This window comes from Pseudophryne corroboree, chromosome 5 (assembly GCF_028390025.1).
Source record: "Pseudophryne corroboree isolate aPseCor3 chromosome 5, aPseCor3.hap2, whole genome shotgun sequence".
Classification (NCBI taxonomy): Eukaryota; Metazoa; Chordata; class Amphibia; order Anura; family Myobatrachidae; genus Pseudophryne; species Pseudophryne corroboree.
In genome coordinates, this window is record NC_086448.1 from 112,013,238 (window position 1) to 112,040,356 (window position 27,119).

General features: G+C 42.6%; 1 protein-coding gene across 8 annotated transcripts in view; it reads left to right on the plus strand.

The window, feature by feature from the left end:
• MLLT10 (MLLT10 histone lysine methyltransferase DOT1L cofactor) overlaps window positions 1-27,119 on the plus strand; it is a 385,956-nt gene that overhangs the window by 318,536 nt on the left and 40,301 nt on the right. For 6 of the 8 annotated variants that reach the window (XM_063921568.1, XM_063921572.1, XM_063921573.1 and 3 more), the window contains 2 exons: window positions 13,435-13,552; window positions 15,682-15,757. In XM_063921568.1, the coding sequence (XP_063777638.1) occupies window positions 13,435-13,552; window positions 15,682-15,757 (194 nt within the window). The remainder of the gene's footprint in view (window positions 1-13,434; window positions 13,553-15,681; window positions 15,758-27,119) is intronic. The other 2 variants (XM_063921569.1, XM_063921575.1) reach the window with 1 other exon arrangement.

A 27,119-nucleotide genomic window follows, 5' to 3' on the forward strand; every position in this document is an offset into this window, starting at 1 on the left:
CTGATAGCAGCAGTACAGTGCACACAGGGGTGGGGAAGTTCCCCATGGTGAAAACTCCCATGGCAACCAGAGTTGCAAACCTTGAAATGTATTCACCTGGAAACATGTTTAAAGGGAAAATCCATGAAATTAATTCAGGAATGCATGTTTACAAACAAAGTTCCCAAACTTATGTAACCCCCACAGAGCACTCAGAGACTTCTAGTGATGGTGCAAATGTTTGCATGCTCTCAGAGAGACCACATGCAGAGTGTCATTCTGCAAACCACACACCAATTAACAATGACAAAAAGGATCACCAGGATGAAAATGTTTTTATGCCCTGGTGCCATAACCATTTTATTACAGGTGTGGAAAGACAGAAAGCCCTGGGACCTGCAATACATATTTGGCAAAGTTTAACAAGTTTCTCTCCCCACAAAAGTAGGTTTTTTCAGAAGCTCCAAGATTCTTCCAAACTAAGGAGCCACACCAAGCAGCAAACGCTATGGTTAAAGACAGTCTGGGACCAGGCTGCATCACAAGGGAGTATGGTCACAAGTGAATACGGTAGTATCATTCCTTTACTTGTTAGATCCAATGAAGCCATTGTTTGCTTTGATGTTCAAACAGCCACAGTTTCCAAATTAAACCTGCATCATATCTGCAGCGACAATTGTGCTGTCATTGACACACAATGTGACAGGAAAGATTGGCACAGGCCAGAAACAATTGTTTGTTTGTTATTCAATCGTTAAAAGACACATTTGTAAATTCTGTACCTGATAACATGCAGCAGATAGGACAGAATGCATAGCAAGCTATGTTAAATCACTGTATAAATATCTGTGATAGTCATTGTATGTATTTTTGTTTGATTCATAGTAATCCTGGCAACCTGTATACAGAATGGTGCAAGACTCCAAAAAGACTCCAATTTACAAGGGAAAAGGTCTTCATTAACCCTTTCATCGCTGCTATCCAGCAAAATCTACATAGCATCCCTAAAGACTGATATATGGACAAATCCTCAAGGATTTTTCCAGTTTCACAAGAAAGGGGAAGGTTTTCATTAACCCTTTCATCACAAGTAATCATTACTTGTCTTTCAAACTACATGTACACTCCCACAACAGTGTACAGCACATCTCATCACTGTGATTATACAGAACTGTCTCATCCCTTCATATACCTTAATCACATATATGTAAACATTTGTCTGAGATATATTTTATATCATTGCATATATACCTTGTAAATATTTTATGTTTTTTTTATATATTACACAATAGATACTACCTATGCTTCCTTCGTAAAAGCTTCAAAAGTAATTAAATATCTAATACAGGATGGTATACCACGTTATAACAAATTGGGCCGAGATTATTAAGTGGGATGAATAATTCTCTTAATAAAGACTGTCACAAGTCTAAGATAATTATTTGTAGCATAACAGGGTCACTGTATATGCACATGGCTGCATATAAAATAATATTGGATGGAATTAGATATATTTAAAGCCATTCCTAAATGATATTTAATATCTGTTTGAAGCAAAATTATATTCATTTATTGTATTGATAGGATGTTACTATATACACATCAAAAGCATTTTAAATAATTATTAGTCAAAATATAGGTAGGATAGAAAACGCCTTTATATGGGTTAAACTGGTATAAGTTTATGTAAGATTGAGATGTATAAATAGGTACAAGGTAGAATAAGGAGATTTAAGACTGCATGGTAATTTATTCAGTGAGGAAATACAGAACAGAGTAGGTGTACTACTCACAGCCATTTGTGGTACTATTGCCCGAAGACAATTAAGACCTACTATTAACAAGCAAGGAAAGAAAGAAAGAAAGAAAAAAAAAAAAAAAGACTGTTTCATATATGCCTGTTCTATTCAAAATCACAACCTGTTTGTGCAAAAGCAATATGGACACTGGTCACAACTGCGGCATTGGATAAACGCAAAGGAAACAGAACTGCTAAAGACTGTATAAAGACTATTACTATTACTGAGGGTCGTCACAAGTACTGAATGTTCAAGACACAGCACTCGACGTACACAGCCCTCTGCCTCAAACAGCGAAATGGCAAGCAAAGGAGCAGCTGCTACGAAGAATTCTACTTCTAGTAATGGTGCAAATGTTGCAAACGCAAGGCCATAATGCAAACGCAAGGCATCTCCAATTGCAAGCAAACCACGCAGATGACAGTCTTATCCCAGTAAATTGCTACATACAAGAACAGCAAAAATGTCCAAACGTACTGATCCAGATACAGAAAAAAAGGTCTACAATTGGGCTATGGTATTCCAAATGTCTGTAGAAATTAGTTTTCCTCATGAATACTGAATAAAAACCTCAGTTTTGTCTGCTTTAGTTAAAAAGTAGAATAAGGTTAGGTAAGCTAAGAATTTTTAGAGATTTTTAAAATCATAATGGTTATTATTATTACACTTATGGTATATATTATGGTTACAACGAAAGTTATGTTTGAAGGAATATTTTGAAATGTATTTGGAAGCAATTACGCTAGTTTAATGTGTGGCCAATCAAAAGAATTTCTCATGGCCACAAGGGGGCGACTGTTGCCTTATAGGTAATTGTCTGCACTTAGTATAATATTAGGGCAATGGATATTGTCTGAATCAAAATATAATTCATTATAAATAGGCGATGTTACCATAGTGGACAGTATACTGGATATATATAGTAAGGAATAGATATGAAATAAGTTTGAATGTATGAGGTAATGTTTAGCTGATTTAAGAGATTAGGTTTGTGTATGTGTTTATATAGATATACTGTATATTTGTGTTTTACAGCAAGATGGTAAAAAATAGTGTAGGGAACAGGTTTATTCTGCTCTAGTCATAAATAAGGCCAGAGAGGTTACAGTAAGATCAAGAGTCATTGTAGAGAAAAGGTATTAGGCCATAAATGATAATAGGTATGTGACAGAGCTCTGTTGGTCATTGGAATTCACAGGTGTGCTTACAGTAGATCAGAATCTACTGGTTTGTCTATTGTCCAGTGAAGGTTAAAAGCTAGGGAGTATAAATTAACTACTATGAAAAGAGATCACATCCATTGATAAAACATTGTGTAACCGACCCCAGGAAAACTTGTCAATACAACAGAACTTTGGATGAAAAGACATTCCAGATTTTACAATACTATACTTGCTTAAGGCAGTGTGGACACCACACTTTTATGACACCATGCCTCCGTGAACAGGACACGACAGCCCAGTTCAATGTTTGTTTTATTACACCTTGGAATCTGACAAACCTATAATTACCTATTCCATTGGAAACTATGAGAATATGATAGTTTGAATTGGTAAAATATGAGATAAAAGGACCAGACTTGTAGTTAGGAGTTAGAAGGAAGAGGGAGAGGGAGAAGAAGAAGGAGAAGGAAGGAAGTCAGTCAGGAGGAGAAGTCATGGAGAACATGCAGAAGGAATGATTCTTGGGATGGCAATCTTTAACTTGCAAGTATACATTTTATGTTAGCAATTGAAACTGTTTGTGAAACTTATGTCATGTTGTTTTATGTTATGTAACGAAGGAAGCATATATAATTATAATTAGTATATATATCACTACTGTGTATATCTTATTCTGTACGATTTGATCTGCCTGTAAATAAAGAATCATATAAAAAGAGCGGTAATATTCAAGCTTGAACTCTCTTTAAGGAATCTTAACTTAATAACTTCATAAGTCATATGTATAAGGACTGCATATATGTATCAGCCAATTAGTTTGTAAGCCTGACATAATATATTTGCAGATATATATGATAAATGCATATTAATTGAAATATATCCATATATTAAATACCATATATGATATATTAAATATTAATATTCATAAATATGATTCCATAAATCAATAGTAGACCTGTAACCCATAGCAATTAATCAGGTTCTAATTATCTCCCCCCCCCCCCCCACCTTCCTGTTCACAAAATTTCAATTATTCGATTTTGTTTGCTGGAAAGAATTGTAAAATGTAAATCTGAACACCACTTGAGATATTCTTCCCGAGAGTTGTGTGAAAGTGTTGCAGAATCTTCCCATCCGGAGACATCCATTTTCATAGAGTGCCATCCATTGTTAGGAGACAGTGCAAGCCGACTTCAGCTGTGGAATTTTCCAGCTTGTTGGAATCCCATGCCCTTAATGTGTATTGACAGGATGATTGCACTTTTTTAATAAATGCTTGCTGTGGCCTGTTTTCACTGTGAGTGAAACATGAATCTCCCGCTTCACATTTAATCCCTGCGCTGCCATTAGACCTGCAATGCAAAGGTGTTAATAATGCACAACTTAAATATTTATTACTTTTTTGTTCTGAGTGTGCTGGAGTTTGCACACCACCTTTTTAAGGTCCCCTCCCCCCTCCCCCCAAACTGGTATTTATTATATTAAAGTGTCTATTTACTAAGCCTTAGAAAGACATAAAGTGGCCGGAGATAAAGTACTAACTAATCAGCTCCTTACTGTCATTATTAATTGTAACATGCCAGTTGGGAGCTTATGGGCTGGTACTTTTAGCTCCGTCCACTTTACCTCTCCCCAAGGCTTATTATTATTATTATTTTTTTATTAACAGTTTCTTATATAGCGCAGAAAATTCCGTTGCGCTTTACAATTTCAAATAACAATAACAAACTGGGTGATAACAAACAGTCATAGAGGTAGGAAGGCCCTGCTCACAATCTATAGGGAAATAGGCATGTGTACACAAGGAAAGGTGCTATCTATTGCATAGTTGTTAGCCAGATTGCAAAGGTTCTTGGAGGGCTGTATGATACGGTCATACAGCAATGATGAACCGGGTTTGAGAGGAAGGGAAAGTGATGAATGAGAAGACGTGAGGATATGTGTGGACTGTACAGAGTGGATGCAATTTGATAAGAAGGTTTATGAAAGTTATGTGGGCGGTTCTGGAATTTGATATGCTTGCCTAAAGAGGTGAGTTTTCAGGGAACGCTTGAAGGTTTGGAGACTAGAGGAGAGTCTTATTGTGCGTGGTAGGGCATTCCACAGAGTGGGTGCAGCCCGATGAAAGTTCTGCAATCGTGAGTGGGTGCGAGTAATGAGTGTGGATGAGAGACGCAGGTCTTGTGAAGAGCGAAGAGGTCGAGTTGGGAGATATTTTGGGATAAGCGAAGTGAGGTACGTTGGTCTAGTTTGGTTAATGGCCTTGTATGCGAGTAAAAGTATTTTATATTGTATGCGGTAGAGTACAGGTAACCAATGGAGGGACTGACAGAGTGGATCTGCAGACGATGAACGTCTAGCGAGGAAGATAAGCCTCGCCGCTGCATTCAGAATGGATTGTAGTGGTGAGAGTCTCGTTTTGGGAAGACCAGTTAGGAGACTATTGCAATAATCAATGCGGGAGATAATGAGTGCATGGATTAGAGTTTTAGCAGTGTCTTGTGTAAGGTAAGGTCGTATTTTGGATATGTTTTTTAGATGCATGTAACATGATCTTGAGACAGATTGAATGTGGGGAACAAAGGACAGATCAGAGTCCAGGATGACACCTAGGCAGAGAGCTTGTGGGGTCTATTTACTAAGCTCTGGATGGAGAATAAAGTTGCTGGAGATAAAGTACCAGCCCATCACCTTCTAACTGCCATGTCACAGGCTGTGTTTGAAAAATGACAGCTAGGAGCTGATTAGTTGGTACTTTATCTCCAGCCACTTTATCTTTATCTCCATCCAAGGCTTAGTAAATAGACCCCTTAGTCTTGAATTGAGTCTTTGAACCATCCATCCAGTTGTTGGTGGTGCAGCAAATAATTTCAGGTTGGTATCTTATATGTTCCACCATATTCTTACATTTTGTCTAGCATCACTAATACATCTTAAAAGAGAGTTAGATATTTGCAAGGGAGATTCCATTAAATGAATCATACACTTGATATTGTACATACACATTTACTACCAACAACCCCATGAATGCTTCAGTTGAATGTTTTTAAGAAACACTTTTTAGAATATCCGGAAGGTGATCCAACAAGGGACTTGATTCTATTGATTCCTCCCCAGGCCCCATCTCTAATTCCCCTATTAGCCAATCACCGTACCGTAAGGAATGGTTGTATTGTAGAAAGCACATCATAGTGAGGGTTGCTAAGACATCAGACTGAAGAGTTTGCTGCCTGCAGAAAACAGATAGCAACGCTGGACGGTCCTGGACGTGCAGATGTGTTATTGAGGTAAGACCAGGGCTGTTCAAGATAATGTTGAATTCAGGAGCCAAATCATCAGGCCTTGGCGCATATAGGATATGTTAAGGAGCTGTGGAAGTAGTGTATAAGTTGCTATCAAGAGAAATGACTTTCAAGTTAGATGTCGCTTTACATTTTTAGGTTTCTTTGCTACCTGACTTCGGGGATCTATTCGGCCCTTAGTTAGGCATTTCCTGTGACATCTACCAACTAAACCTGGGCATACACTTATACAATTATCTGGTAGATAATCTGTCACATCTGGCTGGTTGGAATGAAAATCTGGTAATGGATGAGAGCAAATGACAATCTATCATTTGCTCCCAAACACTGGAACATGGACAAAACCTGTTCAGACAAATTGGTTAAATCACTGATTTAACCAGTTTGTATGAAATCCTGTTTTTGCAAGCAGGGCCTTCCTACCTCTGACTGTTTATCATTACCCAGTTTTGTTTTATCATTGTTGTTTTCAATTGTAAAGCGCAACGGAATTTGCTGCACTATATAAGAAAATGTTAATAAGTAAATGGTTAATTGTCATCTGCTTTCATCCCTTACCAAATTTCATTCCAGCCAGCCAGCCAGATCTCGCAGGTGATGTCAGTAGGGGTAGGAATATCTGATTGTACGTAGATGTCATTTTACTGATTATAACACAGGTACATGAGGTGTGTAGTTGGTATGATGTGGGCACTGTCCAGCGATGATGAGGTTAAAGTATCCAAACATTGGTCAAGTGGAGATGAGCAGCACACTGCAGTCAGGAACAGTGACTTGGAGGAGAGTGAGGATGGTGTGGAACAGCAGGGGCTTGTTACCATTCCCCTCACTGGCAAGTGTCAGAACCGTCCCTAGGAATTAGTGTATAGCCTGTCAGAGTGACATTAGCATAAGATGGCAATCAGGATAAGTGTGTTTTAAAGTAATGCGCTCACTGGTTTGTATCCAGCTCCTTTTCCTGATGCAGTGTTCCCTCTGTGTGACATACACTTGGAGCAGGGAATGGTGTTATAAGGCGTCCTTTATAATACAATTAGTCTATATTAGTGCAGAGCAAGACCATTCCAGTAATACCCCTTTTCCACCTACTAGCACGGGTCGCACCTGGGAGCCTGACATGGGTGCTACCCGGCTGCGGCCCTGGCTCAGCCCCCTTTCCCATTGCGCTCACCAACCCGGCAAATTGCTGGGTTGGTGACGCTGCTAGTAATGCGGCAGCGGCAGATCACATGATCTCCCAGCGCTGCCCTTCCATACAGTGTAAACGGTAGCCGTGACGCATCGACACGGCTTCCGTTTACACTACAACCCTACCCGGATCATTCCTGTGTCCTACCCAGGTATTTACCCCGGTAGGATTCACGGGTCACTTGATCCGGGTTTTTGCGGGGGACCCTTTTCCACTAGCAAAAAACACTGGTAAATGCCTGCCCCCGTGCATTTACCCGTGTTTTTTGAGCTAGTGGAAAAGGGGTATAAGTGAGGGCTCCAGCATAAAGACTTTGTAAAAGGTAGGCAAAGTGGTTGTTTTTGTCTGTTTTAAAGGTAGTTTTTGAAAACCCAGGAAAAGGTTTGCATTGCCCATACCCATAAATTATATTTGCTTTCTTTTTTCTATTCTGCAATAGCAACTTGTCCCAATCTGGTTGCTGTTGGCAACGGCACTTTAAAAAAAATGTATTTATTGTATCATGTTTCTAATGCATGTACATTAAACATGGAATAGCAGATGCATGAACAGATTAGTCACAGAATTCCCTGAATCATGCACAGTAATGTCCGAGACAGACCTAAGCTCTGTATAATTGTTCATCTTACAGCAATGTTTGTCTGCGGAAAGCTCATTAGTGGACTTTGTGCACGCTCTGTATAAAAGCTAAAGAGGGGTTTTCTGTAGCCGGTGCCAGATTAAAGTCGTGTGGAATCTAGGCTGCAGTGATTGGTCGCACTCTCTTTGTATTTTTCGGTATAAAGCTCTTTTTATTTCATGCCATATACCTGTTTGATGCGGAGTTTGGACTGGACATGCATAGACATGGACATGTATACTGGAGACAGATTGCATTGTATACTGGAGACAGCTAGAGGGACAGTTTAGTGATGAAGGGAATGTATTAAGAAATTAGCAACACTTTTTACTGTTATGATTAATTTTCCTTGTCCTTGGGAACAAATTAAGTTGATTTCAATTATTACTTATGGGAAATTGTGGTATTTTTTTGTTATTTTCTGGTCAGTGTCGAGCAGTGGATTACTGTATTTCCCCCAAAATCATATTTATTTAACTTTCTTATATACTTATATTCATTCCTAGAGATAATAAATGATGATCATTTTTATTTAGCGCTCTTTCCCAATAGGACTCAAGGCACTTGTACGAAGTTCTTGGATAAGTTTGTAAGCTGGCTAAGCAAATCAATTTTTAAAACCAGATCCCTGCTTGGAAAGCACAATCCTGAGTGATTTTATTTTTTTATCTTAGTGTAACAAATACTGGGGTAACTTAAAAATAACCCTTTGTGAATAAAATAACCGTAATGGAGTTCAGTGTAGCGCCTTGCAGGACATAGCAGAACGGGCTCCTGGGTGCTAATCTGCGTATCCTCTGTGCCAGCTGTGTCCTACTTAGTGCAATGTGCTGGCCTGGGCACACTTACAAACACGGCCAGTGGTGTCCAAATGTATTTATTTATTTATTAACAGTTTCTTATATAGCGCAGCATATTCCGTTGCGCTTTACAATTAGAACAACAGTAATAGAACAAAACTGGGTAAAAACAGACAGACAGAGGTAGGAAGGCCCTGCTCGCAAGCTTACAATCTATAGGATGTAGCCATGCTCTTCTTGCTGCAATGCGGCATGGTAGGCAGGTCTGTGACTGAACACAGCCGGCAAACACTCCATTAGGAATTAATGGACCAATCACCAGCTGCGAATAGTTGAAGCCTAGCATGCCATGTAGCAAGCAGTGTTGCAGCATGCCGCATCGCAGCAAAGATAAGCATGGCTCCATCTGTATTTATATACATGTAGGGCAGTGGTTCCCCATTCATTTCCTGCTGCGCTGTGTTTATACAGGTTTTCTATGCAAAATGTTTTATTATCTATTGTCACCTACATAATTCTCAGGTTTGGCTACTAGAATTACAACTTTATGTCAATATGCAAATCTGCACAAGATTTGTTACATTACAGAATATTATGTAAAAGGATATGTTATTTAGCCGAAACACAAACTCTAGATTGGTGGCATCTGTCTTCTCAGCGTACATTGCCATGTTGTGAGCTGGCGGCATCGTTTGGCATTACCCAAGCTCTGATTTGCACTTGGTCAGTCCGTCTGTGTGTATGTACTCAATAAACAAAGTCCACGCATTGACTTACTCCGGAAATGAGTCCTGCTGCTAGGACTACTGTGCTATTTGTTGTTTCCCTGCCACCTTTTGCTCACACCTCTTTATAATTGTTATCTCTGTTGTGGCAGCAGTTTGAGCACAGCTAGGGCTGCCCTTAATTGAACCGGTTTCGTTTTTAAGAATGACTCCTTTACTGTAGTGCACAAGTTGTTTCTATTCTGGAAGCAGAGCATGCAGTAGAACTGACACAGGAATGTTCTTAGAAAGGGAATGGTGTGTGCAGCCAAGGGAGAGCATTTTATTGCTGCGGATTATGCAAGACTTTGGCTGCGTATGTTGAAGGGCTCATTTTCACGTGTTTGGCACAAGGCCCAGCCCAGGCCTTCAGAGCAGTGGTTAGCGGCATGAATGAATACAAAGTTTTGAAGAGCTGTTCAGTAAGTAGGGCTGGGAAGCTGCCAAAAATACAGCTCCTTATTTGGGGTCAGAGCAAAGCGCCTATTCCGTGGAGCTGTCTATTGTGTTCAACACATCCTTCTTTTTATGCACCCCTCCCCTTGAGAAAGAAAACGTGAAGCCAGACTCCTCACAGAGTTGGGGGGGGAATAAAATAGCATGCAGATTTTTTTCCGGTAATGACGGCACGCATTGTAGGAAATATGTCGTCATGCGGATTGAGCGATGTATCTGAGAGCTGAGCCCTTTGACCTCCACAGCCGGCTTCAGATGTACAAGGCCAATCATTTGTGAGACATCTGTTGTCTACCTGCTCTTATGTTCTAAACGGTTTAATAAGATTAAATAATTAGCAGGATAACCACATGGCCACCATGCGTCTGTGTCCCACCATTGACTAGATACTTTAGGGGTGAATGGAATCCTTCATAGTGTGTAATTACTTTTCTGCTTTGGCTGGTTCCCAGAATTCCAAGATTGGGAGTATTCCGCTAAGTATTTTATATTACATTATGCTTGGGACATAGGTTGGTTGTGTTTAAAACCTCCAGTCGGAATAGATTTATATATTTCCTGGGAGTGGTTGTGTATTTTCTTGAAGGTAACTTGTTATTGTTTATGCAAAACATCTGCTTCTATTACAGAGGATCTTGTACTGCTAATTTGATGGAAAGCACATTGCTTTGCCACTGACTTACCTGTTCATGGATGGTTCTGAAATGGAATTTGTAGAGTCATATTGTTTATAAAGAACCTAGACCCTGCCACAGATGCCATGATTTTCTGATGAAAGCTAATGAGGCTCTCTTCAGCTGGATGTGTTTTGTCCTCTGCACATGATGTTTCTAAGCTTTTGGTGAAACATCATGTGCGGTGGTAATTTGCAGTGATGCACATAACAAAGGTACATAATTATATAGATCATAAAAGCAACTTAGCCTAAAATACACATTTTATTACTGGAAGGTTTCCAAGTATGATCATCCCAATCCATACATCTAAGGAACAAGCATATGCAGACCTATTCAATTAGCGGGCATCATCCCACGCGTGTGAATCCCCAATGTTGGACTGAACCTCGCAGCTTCATGAGCTGCAATGAAAAGTCAGCAAAAAAACTGCAAAGTCAAGGGTTAACACATTGGGAAACCCATTGATTCTGCAGTTTGCGTGGAATCAGTGGGGTTCTGTGTTTACCCTGATTTATTGCACAGGAAAATGGCTATTTAATTGAATAGTTTTTCGCCAGATTTTAGCCAACCGTATTAAAAGATTACTTATTCTGTTTGAAGGTTATAGTTGGTAGTGCTCCGAGGATGTTAAACATGTTAAATTTAATCATGTGTAACACAAATATGCCTGCTATTTTTGTCTAGACTGCAGTACTGGTATAAACGCACTTTTGGTATTCAGTATATTCAGTTCAAGATCAAATTCAGTAGATATAGATATCAAGCCCATTGTGCCATATTGCGCCATACGGAGTTTCCCTTGCAGAACTTTGGTTTCCTGTAGTACAGACTATCCATGTTTACACCTTGCACTGTATTAGTATTTATGTTATTCCATATCTTCAGGAGGACTCCGGCATAGATTGTGTTTTAGAAACATATGCTTAGGCTTTGTCAAGCTCTGCCGCGTGTTCTCCCTCTTCGTATAAGATGTTCTCCTGTATCAATAAAGTCACCTGGAAGCAGCTATTCCTGGGCTGACCAATATTCATACAGTGCAACTACTGGAAAGTGACATCCCCAAATACTGATTTCACCCACAAGATGGCTGTCTCTCCTGTGTGGGAGCAACAGATCACCTTTAATACTGGTTGTTCTCTTATAAATATAGTGTTTAGATAGTGATGTAAGTGATGTTGTATCCGGACTATAGATCTACACTAAAAAGGTCTACAGTCAATTGGTCTACCACTAATGGTAGACATGCATTAGGTCAACAGGGTCAAAAGCTTGACATGTGAAAGGTAGACAAATCGAAAAGGTCAATAGGTCGACATGACAATGATTGACACACGTATGGTGTAGACACAATTTTATTTTTATTTTTTTAACTTTTTCATACTTTACCATCCACGTGGACTACGATTGGGAATAGTAACTTGCGCTCAACACCTTGCCTGACGTTCGCTCTCCATGCGAGGGGACGCAGTACACTAATGGGGCTTGTTTGTGGCAGAAAAGTGACAAAACACCCAAAAAAACTAAACAAAAATTGCCTACCTTTATACTCTGTCGACCATTTTCATGTCTATCTTTTTACTGTCGACCTTTTGACCCTGTCTACCATTAGTGGTAGACCTATTGACTTTTATTGACCTTTTTAGTGAAACTACCTTGGACAATACATTCACATGGACTGTTTCCACGTTATGTGCCAGCTTAGAGATGTAGGTTAACATGTCCTTTATTGAGCTTTTATTAGGTATTCCATAGAGGGTGTCGTCATCAATTGGGAAAGCGTCACATGCCATATCATTCCTATGTTACCGAGGTCCTGATTCGGAGGTGGACACAATGCTGACCTTTGCCGATTTGAGTGATTTTTGTTTTGCACCTATGTCAGTCACGCTGCACGCGCGCCAAGTTTAATTACCGACAGCAGTCGCAGCAAGGTTTAGGACACAAAGTGATTGACAGCCAGTGAGCGTTTCTGGGAGGTAATGGTGTGGAGAGTCTAAATCAGGTGTGTCACGGGCGTTTCGGGGCGTGTCTCAGCCTGCAACTGCTTCTGTGTATACATTTCTAATGGCCCTAGCGGCTTACAACCATGTGGTTGCCCAGATGATCAATGTGCGTCGGAGGGTGCGTCCTTGTACACCAGCAGCAGATTACAGATTCCACCATTGGGCGTCTCTGTATAAATCCCCACAGCTGCAACATTTGCATTTTTTTGAGAACTGCTGCACATGGGATTTGCATCTACCTGTGAATCAAGGCCCGAGTCTGCATTAATCACTCAGCGGACCAATGTCAGCACAGTAATCTGTAATACGACTGCATTACTGCTGTACTTGTCCCTTCTTAATCCTTTATAAGCTTACATTTCTGTTGTTGCCATTAAAATAAATAACTAGTTTTATAAACTATATTGCTTTTTACATCTCTTCTCTTCATTCCAAGTTGCTAAATTGTTGTAAATAAATAAATACATTTCAGAATGTATCCTGTTCTGTCTCTAATATTTAGTTATAAATAAATGCTTTTGCTCATTAGATGTATTGCATTGTGTGCAAACACAGGTAGCAAAGAGTCTCATTTATTGCAGATCTTTTATAAAGATGACATCACACAATGACTGCTGTGGGTTAGTCACTTGTTTGCTGTTCTGTGTGAATGAGCCTCTCTCTCTCTTATACACTCTGGGCAGGTAAACTCTCTTCCTGGATCCTCAGTGACCGTGACATCATCTCATCTGTGCGGAAGTAGGTTGAATCCCACCTTTTCTGTTGGACCACTTCTCGGGCCAGTCGATAACAGCCAACGAGGTAATGACCCCACTCCATGTCCTTTCATCCTAGTACGGATGTTGGATGTTTTTGCAGAGTTTTATAGCCCTCGCAAAATATGAACATATATTCACAGTACAAAATTACTGCACCTGTCTAGTCGAGCAGACACTAAAAGGACTACAATGCTGAAAGCACTTTAAAAAACAAAGCCCGTCAAAGAAACATTACATTGGAACAAAAGTGCAAAGAACAGATTAATAATTAAGTAAAAACATTGGAAATAATTGTTGTATTGTGTTTATTGATGTTATTGTACATTTGGTATAGCTGCACAGTGCCAGTCAGGAGACTGCGGTGTGTGACTGCTCTTGTTGACAAGTCCTTCTGGCCATGAATGTTTTAGAGCGAAGGGTGGGTTTACCAATGTACCAAGAATGGATCGGTCATGTCTTTGCCAGCCAAGGGTCAGAGGGCACTTGACTCACAATGAGGGGAGGATAACCTTCAGAGGGGCCAGCCTAGGTATGGTGATTTTGTTGCTGGCTAGAGGCAAGTTTTCTCCTCTCCCTTACTTTCACTGTTATTGTTTTACCAAGAGTGGTATTACACAGGCTGGTCCTGCCTCTTTCCCAAGGAGATCCATTTCGAAGGCTGGAGACAGTCGGACAAGGGGGGGGGGGGGGCTGTTTTTTTGTTCAATAAATAGAATGCGTGTTGCACAGCTTTGTCCCTTTACAGTCTGTAATAGGTGAAGTCGGATATAGATGTATATTTACACACGGTCAGGAGGGCAGAACAGATAACAGTGCATCACTGTACACACACAGTTGTTGTTATATAATACAAACCAAAGGACAGAAACGGAGCCTACATTTTTAGTTTGTGTTAGTGGATGTAGAGACCAGAATTGGGGTCTTCCATGGAGTGGAAGGTGTTAAACGGCACAAGACATCGGGATTTGCTGTGATAAGCATACAAATTAGCTCCTCGCAGCTGTGATCCCTTACTTTCACTTGAGAAATTCAAAGTGGCAGAGGGAAGTTATACAGCAAATGGGAAACACCCTCCTCCGTTGCAGACCCACGTCACGGGCCCAGAAATGGCGTTGCATAGTAGTGGGTATATAGGATACTGCACATATTCAAAACACAATATTAAACATAAGGGTACTAGGTCGTATATATAGTACAATGAAAACCTCATATTCCAGGAGTAAAATTCCAGTCCCAGGGGAATTAGCTGTATTACCTCTGAGCCGGATATGTATCCATATGTTGTGTGTTGAGATTTTTCATCAAGGTGTGCTTGTGTTTTCAATCTGTATTCTAGCCTGGAATATGTTTTCATTATGTAATATTATTGGTCACGGTTTATAAAAGTAAAGGGAAGCAGCGATTTCAGGCTGATCGTCCCAATAACAAAGAGCAAGTTAAGAGACAAAATTCCTTCCATCCATGTTTCATTATGTAGCGGTGGTTTTCTCTTACAAATACAATTTGTGTTGTATACAATAATACATATATGTTCACACATTATACAGATATTATATATATTTTTTATGTATTTGGAAAATTTTCCATAAAACCGTTCTAAAATATTATCTTTATGAATACAAACTAATATTGGATGTACAGAGGGAGCCGCGTTCCCTCTAGTGTTTACGCTGCCTGTACTTAGCCTTTTTCATTTTCCAGTTGTTTGTAAAATTTCGGATGTAGCTTACACTGAGGAAAGCCAGACCACACATTCCAGCCAGCCTGCTGTGCTCTGCATAAAAAGCTTTGTGATGTCAAAGTCCCCAGCACAGTGGGAGCTGGGAATTATTAATTGGCAACACATATTTTATGTAAAATTAGGTCATTTCACTCAGTTTCAAATGAATTGCTGTACAAGGGTAAACACACACACACATATATATATATATATATATATATATATATGTGTGTGTGAACTTTTCTTAAAAGAAACTGGCAATATATTGTTTTTCTTTTTTCAGTAAACTTATTGGTGATCAGAGTGGTAATTATATAGGTTAGTTAAGATAATCACTATGGTTTTCAGAGAAAGTAACTGGACCTATAGTTAGGCTGTATTCATTGTGTTATTCCAGGGACTTGTCATAAGCCCTGCACTAATGTATTGATGTTTTGTGACCTGTTTCTCAGCAGATCAAGATCTCGGAGACAATGGTCGCAGTCTGGTTGTGAGGGGAGCCTCCCCTAGAGGAAGCCTGTCTCCTCGGTAAGCATTCTTTGCATAGCCTCAAACACTCTGAAATGAGGAAAGCTCTCATTGGAGGCCTTGGATTTTGTTGACATTTGGAAGAACAATAATACAGTCTTTGGAGGTAGTGAGATGGCTGCTACATACAGCAGTATGTGGAAAAACTCTACAGTTGCACACTACAGTCTTTGTGACTCTTTCCCAATATTAAGTATGTGTATGCAAAATAAATCTGTGAAGTGGAGATTCCAGACCTGTGTAAGATGTTCTTATTGATCAACTTCCCGATTTTAATGGAAATTGAACCATGGGACTCGGTGATCATCCCCAGACAGCGTTCAGTGCCCAACTAGCCAAGTTGAAAAATATCGCCCTGTAGATGTTATGTGCATGCTTTTGATAAAAATGGGTCTGTTTTGTGGAGTAATAACGTTACTACTGACACCCTATAGTGCTCTCTGCAACACTGTGCTGTAAGCTTTGTTTGTAGAACTGTTAGATTTAGCCATAATATCACTATATATAGATAGATATATACGTTATGGTAAGAACTTACCGTTGATAACGGTATTTCTCCTAAGTCCACAGGATGACAATGGAATATGATGAAGCAACACCAGATTTGCACCAATCGGTCAAAGCTTTCCGGCCTCCCAGCATGCAACGGGCCCGTCCATATATCCCCGCCTCCTGGCTCAGGCAAATCAGTTGTATTCCAAAACTCAAGGCAGGAGCATCATAGATAGCCCTAATCAGGCGATAAGAACACACACATGCACACCCTTCCGTACAAGAAGGAATAGGTTAGTGAGTAAAAGGATCCTCAAATCAGGTGTGTCAAGGTGGGATCCCCCGTTATCAATGGTAAGTTCTTACCATAACGTATATTTCTCCGGCTGGGTCCACAGGTTATCCACAGGATAACAATGGGATTTCCCAAAGCAATTTAGTGGTGGGGACGCTCCTGATTGGACAGGAGAATCCTTCGCCCGAATTCAGCGTCATGAGAGGCAAAGGTATCCATGGCATAATGTCTAATGAATGTGTTAATGGAAGACTATGTGGCTGCCTTACATATCTGTTCTGCTGAAGCACCACGTTGTGCTGCCCATGATGGACCTACCTTACGAGTAGAGTGAGCAGAGACATTAGCCGGAACAGGGAGATCAGCTTGAGAATATGCTTCTGAAATCGTCATCCGAAGCGATCTTGCCAGTGTCTGCTTATCAGCAGGCCATCCTCTCTTGTGAAATTGGTAGAGAATGAAGAGAGAATCTGTCTTTCTGATGGCACTGGTATGATCCACGTAGATCCTTAATGCACGGACCACGTCCAGTGATGCATTTTTCCGCAGAAAGGCCCGGTACCTGGAAAGCCGGGATTACAATTTCTTTTTCTCTATCGTCCTAAGTGGATGCTGGGGTTCCTGAAAGGACCATGGGGAATAGCGGCTCCGCAGGAGACAGGGCACAAAAAAGTAAAGCTTTTACCAGATCAGGTGGTGTGCACTGGCTCCTCCCCCTATGACCCTCCTCCAGACTCCAGTTAGATTTTGTGCCCGAACGAGAAGGGTGCAATCTAGGTGGCTCTCCTAAAGAGCTGCTTAGAGAAAGTTTAGCTTAGGTTTTTTACTTTACAGTGAGTCCTGCTGGCAACAGGATCACTGCAACGAGGGACTTAGGGGAGAAGTAGTGAACTCACCTGCGTGCAGAGTGGATTTGCTGCTTGGCTACTGGACACTAGCTCCAGAGGGACGATCACAGGTACAGCCTGGATGGTCACCGGAGCCGCGCCGCCGGCCCCCTTGCAGACGCTGAAGAGAGAAGAGGTCCAAAATCGGCGGCTGAAGACTCCTGAGTCTTCATAAAGGTAGCGCACAGCACTGCAGCTGTGCGCCATTTTCCTCTCAGCACACTTCACACAACAGTCACTGAGGGTGCAGAGCGCTGGGGGGGGCGCTCTGAGAGGCAAATAAAAACCTTATTAGAGGCAAAAAATACCTCACATATAGCCCACAGAGGCTATATGGAGATATTTAACCCCTGCCTAACTTCAAAAATAGCGGGAGACGAGCCCGCCGAAAAAGGGGCGGGGCCTATCTCCTCAGCACACAGCGCCATTTTCTCTCACAGAAAAGCTGGAGAGAAGGCTCCCAGGCTCTCCCCTGCACTGCACTACAGAAACAGGGTTAAAACAGAGAGGGGGGGCACTGATTTTGGCGATATTGTATATATATAAAAGATGCTATAAGGGAGAAACACTTATATAAGGTTGTCCCTATATAATTATAGCGTTTTTGGTGTGTGCTGGCAGACTCTCCCTCTGTCTCCCCAAAGGGCTAGTGGGTCCTGTCCTCTGTCAGAGCATTCCCGGTGTGTGTGCTGTGTGTCGGTACGTGTGTGTCGACATGTATGAGGACGATGTTGGTGAGGAGGCGGAGAAATTGCCTGTAATGGTGATGTCACTCTCTAGGGAGTCGACACCGGAATGGATGGCTTATTTAGAGAATTACGTGAGAATGTCAACACGCTGCAAGGTCGGTTGACGACATGAGACGGCCGACAATCTATTAGGACCGGTCCAGGCGTCTCAGAAACACCGTCAGGGGTTTTAAAAACGCCCATTTACCTCAGTCGGTCGACACAGACACAGACACGGACACTGAATACAGTGTCGACGGTGAATAAACAAACGTATTTCTCATTAGGGCCACACGTTAAGGGCAATGAAGGAGGTGTTACGTGTTTCTGATACTACAAGTACCACAAGAAAGGGTATTATGTGGGAGTGAAAAAACTACCTGTAGTTTTTCCTGAATCAGATAAAATAAAATGAAGTGTGTGATGATGCGTAGGGTTACCCCGATAGCAAATATTGGCGTTATACCCTTTCCCGCCAGAAATTAGGGTACGTTGGGAAACACCCCTTAGGGTGATAAGGCGCTCACACGCTTATCAAGTGGCGTTACCGTCTCCAGATACGGCCGCCCTCAAGGAGCCAGCTGATAGGAAGCTGGAAAAATATCCTAAAAAGTATATACACACATACGGTGGTTATACTGCGACCAGCGATCGCCATCAGCCTGGAGATGCAGTGCTGGGTTGGCTTGGTCGGATTCCCTGACTGAAAATATTTTATTCATGTAGAGCATTTAATAGGATGCATTCTATATATATGTATGTGAGATGCACAGAGGGATATTTGCTCTCTGGCATCAAGATAAGTGCGTTGTCCATATCTCCCAGAAGATGTCAGGGACACGACAGTGGTCAGGTGATACAGATCCCATACGGCAGATGGAAGTATTGCTGTATAAAGGGAAGGAGTTATTTGGGGGTCGGTCCATCGGACCTGGGGACCACAGCAACAGCTGGGAAATCCAACCTTTTTTACCCCAAGTTACATCTCAGCTAAAAAAGACACCGTCTTTTCAGCCTCAATCTTTCCTTTCCCATGAGGGCATGCAGGCAAAAGGCCAGTCATATCTGCCCAGACATAGAGGTAAGGGAAGTAGACTGCAGCAGGCAGCCCTTTCCCAGGAAAAGAAGCCCTCCACCGCGTCTGCCAAGTCCTCAGCATGACGCTGGGGCCGTGCAAGCGGACTCAAGGTGGGGGGGTAGTCTCAAGAGTCTCAGGGCGCAGTGGGATCACTCGCAAGTTGACCCCTAGATCGTACGAGTATTATCCCAGGGGTAAAGATTGGAGAGTCGAGACATCTTCTCCTCGCAGGTTCCTGAAGTCTGCTTTACCAACGGCTCCCTCCGACAGGGAGGCAGCATTGGAAACAATTCACAAACTGTATATCCAGCAGGTGATAATCAAAGTACCCCTCCTACGACAAGGAAAAGGGTATTATTTTTCCACACTATATTGTGGTACTGAAGCCAGACGGCTTGGTGACACATAGTCTAAATCTAAAATGTTTGAACACTTACATAAAAGGTTCAAATCGAGATAAAGTCACTCAGAGCAGTGATAGCGAACCGGAAAAAAGGGGACTATATGGTGTCCCTGGACATCAAGGATTACCTCCATGTCCAAATTTTGTCCTTCTCATCAAGGGTACCTCTGGTTCGTGGTACAGAACTGTCAATATCAGTTTCAGACGATGCCGTTTGAATTATCCACGGCACCCCGGGCCTTTTTACCAAGGTAATGGCCGAAAAGATGTTTCTTCAAAGAAAAAAGGCATCTAAATTATCCCTTACTTGCACGACCTAAAAAGGGCAAGTTCCAGAGAACAGTTGGAGGTCGGAAGAGCACTATCTAAAGTAGTTCTTCGACGGCACGACTGGATTCTAAATATTCCAAGAATCGCAGCTGTTTTCCGACGATACGTCTGCTGTTCCTAGGGATGATTCTGGACACGGTTCAGAAAAAGGTTTTTCTTCCCGAGGAAAAAGCCAAGGAGTTATCCGACCTGTCAGGAACCTCCTAAAACCAGGAAAGGTGTCTGTACATCACTGCACAAGAGTCCTGGGAAAAATGGTGGCTTTTTACGAAGCAATTCCATTCGGCAGATTCCATGCAAGAATTTTCCAAAGGGATCTGTTGGACAAATGGTCAGGGTCGCATCCTCAGATGCACCTGCGAATAACCCTGTCGCCAAGGACAAGGGTATATCTTCTGTGGTGGTTGCAAAAGGCTCATCTATTGGAGGGCCGCAGATTCGGCATACAGGATTTGATCCTGGTGACCACGGACGCCAGCCTGAGAGGTTGGGGAGCAGTCACACAAGGAAGAAACTTCCAGGGGGTATGGACGAACCTGGAAAAGTCTCTTCACATAAACATTCTGGTACTAAGAGCAATCTAAAATGCTCTAAGCCAGGCGGAACCACTCCTGCAAGGAAAACCGGTGTTGATTCAGTCGGACAACATCACGGCGGTCGCCCATGTAAACAGACAGGGCGGCACAAGAAGCAGGAGTGCAATGGCAGAAGCTGCCAAGATTCTTCGCTGGGCGGAGAATCACGTAATAGCACTGTCAGCAGTGTTCTTCCCGGGCGTGGACAACTGGGAAGCAGACTTCCTCAGCAGACACGATATTCACCCGGGAGAGGGGGGTCTTCATCCAGAAGTCTTCCACATGCTAATAAACTGTTGGGAAAGACCAATGGTAGACATGATGGCGTCTCGCCTCAACAAGAAACTGGACAAGTATTGCGCCAGGTCAAGAGATCCACAGGCAATAGCTGTGGACGCACTGGTAACACCTTGGGTGTACAAATCAGTATATGTGTTTCCTCCTCTGCCTCTCATACCAAAGGTATTGAAGATTATACGGTGAAGAGGAGTAAGAACAATACTAGTGGCTCCGGATTGGCCAAGAAGGACTTGGTACCCGGAACTTCAAGAGTTGGTCACGGACGACCCGTGCCCTCTACTTCTGAGAAGGGACCTGCTACAACAGGGTCCCTGTCTCTTTCAAGACTTACCGCGGCTGCGTTTGACGGCATGGCGTTTGAACGCCAGATCCTAAAAGGGAAAGGCATTCCAGAAGAAGTCATTCCTACCTTTGATTAAGGCAAGGAAGGAAGTCACCGCGAAACATTATCACCGCATTTGGCGAAAATATGTCGCGTGGTGCGAGGATCGGAGTGTTCCGACGGAGGAATTTCAACTGGGTCGTTTCCTACATTTCCTACAATCAGGATTGTCTATGGGTCTCAAATTGAGATCTATTAAGGTTCAAATTTCGGCCCTGTCAATATTCTTCCAAAAAGAATTGGCCTCAGTTCCTGAGGTACAGACTTTTGTTAAAGGAGTACTGCATATACAGCCTCCTGTGGTGCCTCCGGTGGCACCGTGGGATCTAAATGTAGTTTTAGATTTCCTCAAATCCCATTGGTTTGAACCATTGAAAAAGGTGGATTTTAAATATCTCACATGGAAAGTGACTATGTTACTGGCCCTGGCTTCCGCCAGGAAAGTATCTGAATTGGCGGCTTTATCTTATAAAAGCCCTTATCTAATCTTCCATTCGGATAGGGCAGAACTGAGGACTCGTCCGCATTTTCTCCCTAAGGTGGTATCAGCGTTTCACCTGAACCAACCTATTGTGGTGCCTGCGGCCACTGGCGACTTGGAGGACTCCAAGTTGTTGGACGTTGTCAGAGCCTTAAAAATATACATTTCAAGGACGGCTGAAGTCAGAAAATCTGACTCGCTGTTGATACTATATGCACCCAACAAGTTGGGTGCCCCTGCGTCTAAGCAGACGATTGCTCGTTGGGTTTGTAACACAATTCAACTTGCTCATTCTGTGGCAGGCCTGCCACAGCCTAAATCTGTTAAGGCCCATTCCACAAGGAAGGTGGGCTCATCTTGGGCGGCTGCCCAAGGGGTCTCGGCATTACAATTCTGCCGAGCAGCTACGTGGTCGGGGGAAAACACGTTTGTAAAATTCTACAAATTTGATACCCTGGCAAAAGAGGACTTGGAATTCTCTCATTCGGTGCTGCAGAGTCATCCGCACTCTCCCGCCCGTTTGGGAGCTTTGGTATAATCCCCATGGTCCTTTCAGGAACCCCAGCATCCACTTAGGACGATAGAGAAAATAAGAATTTACTTACCGATAATTCTATTTCTCGGAGTCCGTAGTGGATGCTGGGCGCCCATCCCAAGTGCGGATTATCTGCAATACTGTACATAGTTATTGTTAACAAATTCGGGTTATATTGTTAAGGAGCCATCTTTAAGAGGCTCTTTCTGTTATCATACTGTTAACTGGGTTTAGATCACAAGTTGTACGGTGTGATTGGTGTGGCTGGTATGAGTCTTACCCGGGATTCAAATTGCCTCCCTTATTGTGTACGCTCGTCCGGGCACAGTACCTAACTGGAGTCTGGAGGAGGGTCATAGGGGGAGGAGCCAGTGCACACCACCTGATCTGGTAAAAGCTTTACTTTTTTGTGCCCTGTCTCCTGCGGAGCCGCTATTCCCCATGGTCCTTTCAGGAACCCCAGCATCCACTACGGACTCCGAGAAATAGAATTATCGGTAAGTAAATTCTTATTATTAAGGTGGAATTTAGACACCACCTTCGGAAGATACCCAAATCTAGTTCTTAGAACTGCTTTATCTGGATAAAAAATCAGAAATGGGAATGATATGATAAAGCCCCTAAATCTAATACTTTTCTACCTGACACCATAGCCAGTAGAAAGAGAGCTGTAGCTGTCAACCATTTAAGAGCCAATTATTAAGTGGTTCAAATGGGGCAACTTGAAGGGCTTCAGGACTAGACTTAAGTCCCAAAGCACTGTAGGAGGAACAAAAGGAGGTTGAATGCACAGCATTCCCTGGAAAAAAGTGCGCACATCCTATAAGTTGGCAATTTTCTTTTGGAACCATACAGTCAATGCCGACATTTGCACTCTCAAGGAAGCCACCTTCAAATCTTTATCCATTCCTTCCTGAAGGAATGCTAAGACCCTGGAAACTCTGAAAGACTTAGGGTCCATTTTCCGTTCACTGCACTAATGAATATAGGTTTGCCATATTCGGTGATAAATGCAAGCTGAGGAAGGTTTCCTTGCTCTGAGCGTAGTTTGAATTACCTGTTGTGAGAATCCTCTTGACTTCAGAATAGAGGTTTCAAGAGCCACGCCATCAAAGACAGTCGATCCAGATGTCTGTGATAACAAGGACCCTGCATCAGTAGATCTGGACGTTGAGGGAGCAGAAGTGGAGCATCCATCGACATTCTCTGCAGATCTGTATACCAATGCCTTCTGGGCCAAGCCGGAGCTATTAGTATCTTGTCACCTTTCCCTTGCTTTATCTTTCTCATCACCCTGGGTACCAGGGTGATTGGAGGAAACGCATAAGCCAGATGAAAGTCCCATCTCACAGACAGGGCATCCGCAAAGATCGCTCTGGGATCCTTTGTTCTTGACCCATATGCGAGCACTTTGTTGTTCAGATGGAATGCCATGAGATCTATCTCTGGCAACCCACACTTGTCTACTAGAGTCTGGTAGACCTCCGGGTGTAGAGCCCATTCGCTTGCCTGAATGGCGTGTCGACTGAGAAAGTCCGCTTCCCAGTTTAGGACTCCCGGAACAAACACTGCGGACAAGGCTGGATGATGAAGTTCTGCCCACTTTAGTATGTGACTTACCTCTTTCATTGCTTTTCAGCTGCGAGTTCGTCCCTGATGGTTGAGGTACGCTACTGCCGTCGCATTGTCTGAGCGGACCTGGATCGGTGTTCCCAGAAGAATTTCCTTTGCCTGAATCAGTGCCATGTATATGGCCCGAAGTTCCAATATATTTATTGGTAGACAACCTTCTTCCTTGGTCCATTGCCCCTGGAAACCCAGCCTTCCTGACACTGCTCCCCAGCCCTGGAGATTGGCATCTGTCGTCAGAACTTCCTAATCTGATATCCAAAAGGGTCTCCCCTTGTCCAAATGGGGTGTCTGTAGCCACCAGGCTAATGACCTTCTAACTTCTATTGTAAGAACCATAGTGTCTGTTTTTATCGTCTGATGCAACCCATACCATTTGGCAAGAATCAGACGCTGCAGAGACCTCAAGTGGAATTGTGCATACTCTACCATGTCGAATGTTGACACCATCAAACCCATCACACGCATTGCTGCATGAATGGATACCATTTGACTGTGTAGCAAGTCCTGAATCCTTGACTGAACCTTTGATATCTCTCTGAAGACTTGAATCCAGTACAGCCCCCAAGTGAGTCATCCACTGTGACGGAACCAGAGATGAATTTGCCCAATTTATGAGCCACCCATAGTTCTGCAGACGACATAGGAGTAATTCCTGCGATTGTGCCAGGATTAAAAGATCGTCGAGGTATGGAAAAATTCTTATCTCCTGCTGGTGGAGATATGCTTCCATTACCACCATAATCTTGGTAAATACTCTGGGGGTTGTGTCTAACCCAGAAGGTAGGGTCTGGAACTGAAAATGCTGTTGGAGGATAGCGAACCTGAGATAGCACTGATGGGACAGTGCTATAGGAACATGTAGGTAAGCATCCTGTATATCCAGGGATACCATATAATCCCCTGGCTCCATGGCCAAAATAATGGAACGTAAAGTCTCCATGTGAAACTGAGGTACCCAAATGTATTTGTTCAGCACTTTGAGATTGAGAATGGGCTGAAATGACCAATTTGGCTTCTGAGCTAAAAGGAGGGTACTTCTTGAAGGCAAATAACCTAGAGATACCGCTTCCTGCACCCAGGCATCTGTTGTAGACTGCTGCCAGATCTCTGCAAACTGAAGAAGTCGGCCCCCCACCCTGGGGTCTCCCAGGTGGAGGCTCGCACCATCAGGCTAATGGCTTGTTATCTGTTTTACCACCCGGTCCTCTGGTAGCCCAATACTTTTTTAGTCCTACCAGACTTGTTGTATTGGGACTGCCTGCAATCACTTTTACCTTTAGATTTTCCTTGAGATCGAAAGGGCAGAAAAGCCGGAACTTTAGGTTTGAAATTGTATGTGGAAGGAAACGTGACCTTCTTCGATTCTGCTTCTGACTTCAAAATATCTGTCCATTCTTTACCAAAAAGAATATCTCCAAAAAAGGGCAAAGATTCCAAAACCACCTTAGATTCTGAATCCGCTTTCCACGTACGTAGCCAAACTGCTCTGCGAGCAGCTATTGTTGAAGCTGATGCCCTGGAGGCCATAGTACCCATATCCAATGCTGCTTCTTCCAAGAACATTGCAGCCTGTTTTTATATGTGCTATGTGGGATTTTTGCTCTCTAGATGGTATTTAAAAATCCCCCTCCAATGCATCAGCCCAGGCAGCCACTGCCTTTGCCATCCAAGCTGAAGCCATGGCTGGCCTTATGACTGCCCCAGGCCGGGAAAAAATGGTTTTTAGAAAACCATCCACTCTCCTATCCGTGACATCATTTAATGATATTGAAGGCAAAGGTAATGTAGATTTTCGCATTAAACGAATCACATGCGTATCTACTGTAGGAGCCACCTTCCTTTTTAAACAATCCCCAGCTGGAAGAGGATAATTAGAATTCCATTTCTTAGGAATTCTAAACTTATTAGGCGTAGCCCAAGCCACTTCCATGATTTCTGTCAGCTGCTCTGACCCTGGAAACTCAGTCTTAGCTGTTTTGGGACATTTAAATAAAGGTGTCTTGGTTTTTAACACAGGCTCTGCTGAATACTCTAAGGATAGAATGGCTTTCATTGCTTTAATTAACTCAGCTATATCTACTGAGCTGAGACCTTCCTCCTCCTCTTCGTATGCCGAAGTAGAATTAATTGAGCTTTCATCCTCCAATGAATCCTCATCTGAACCATGTGTGGCCTGTGAGGATGAAGATTTACTTACCACTGGCTTATCAGCCTGTTTCTTTTGAGAGACTGCTGCTGGAAGTGATACACCACAGGTGGGAAGCTGCATGTAAGGCTTAATCGTGTAACCTATCCCCGGCACAGGAGTTGGAGGAATTATCTGTTCAGCTATACTGGATAAAGTCTGTGCAAACATAGCCCAAGGTGGATCAACCTGCACCTGAATCTGCCTTGTATTTTTCAAGAACCCCTGGTGAAAGCGAAAACAATTTGCACATAAACCATCCTGATCCAGATCCTGAGAGGATAACACAGCTTTGCAAGACAAACATGATATGAGTGTTGGTGTTGCTGTGAGTTTACCTACTTCAACTTTGCCGCTCTAAGACATGATAAATAATCAACACTTCCACAGTGTACTGCACAATTTGTGACTGTAATCACTTTAAGCTTTTTAAAGTGACATACAATCCGACCCTACGCATGCACCAGCATTGAGGATCGGAATAGAACAAAGCTGACAGAATATAGTAAAGTCAGCAATCACACTAGCATTCAGTCACATGTTATACATTAGTATAATAAGCAATATGAGCACATCATCAACTACAACTACATTTGAAGTATGTAGGAGAACATATTACTGAATCATGTTTAAACAGATCTACCGTATTCAGACGCATTGTGAAAGAAACAACAGTAAATGTATACAGACTTATATGCAATAGGCACTTATCTAACTATTCATACTCAAAAAGGTAGATAGAGACTTAGTGCTGTATTACCCGTACTCAGTAGAGTGGGATACAGGGAGACTCACCTCGCTTCTAGGACCGATCAATACGTTAGTGAACGCTCAGTGAACACAGATGCACCAAGCACACAGCCGCCTATGCTGCGACTGAGTCCCCTTCGTGTACAGCGTCTAAGACGGAAGCGGGAAACAGTTCATGGCGGGAGACTTGGAGGAAACTGGTAATGAACAGGGGGGATGGGCGACCAGGAGAGCGTCTGACTCCCCACTGCTGACAACCCTAGGGATCGCGGCCTCATACTATTCCTGGAGCCTATGATCCCTAAGGCC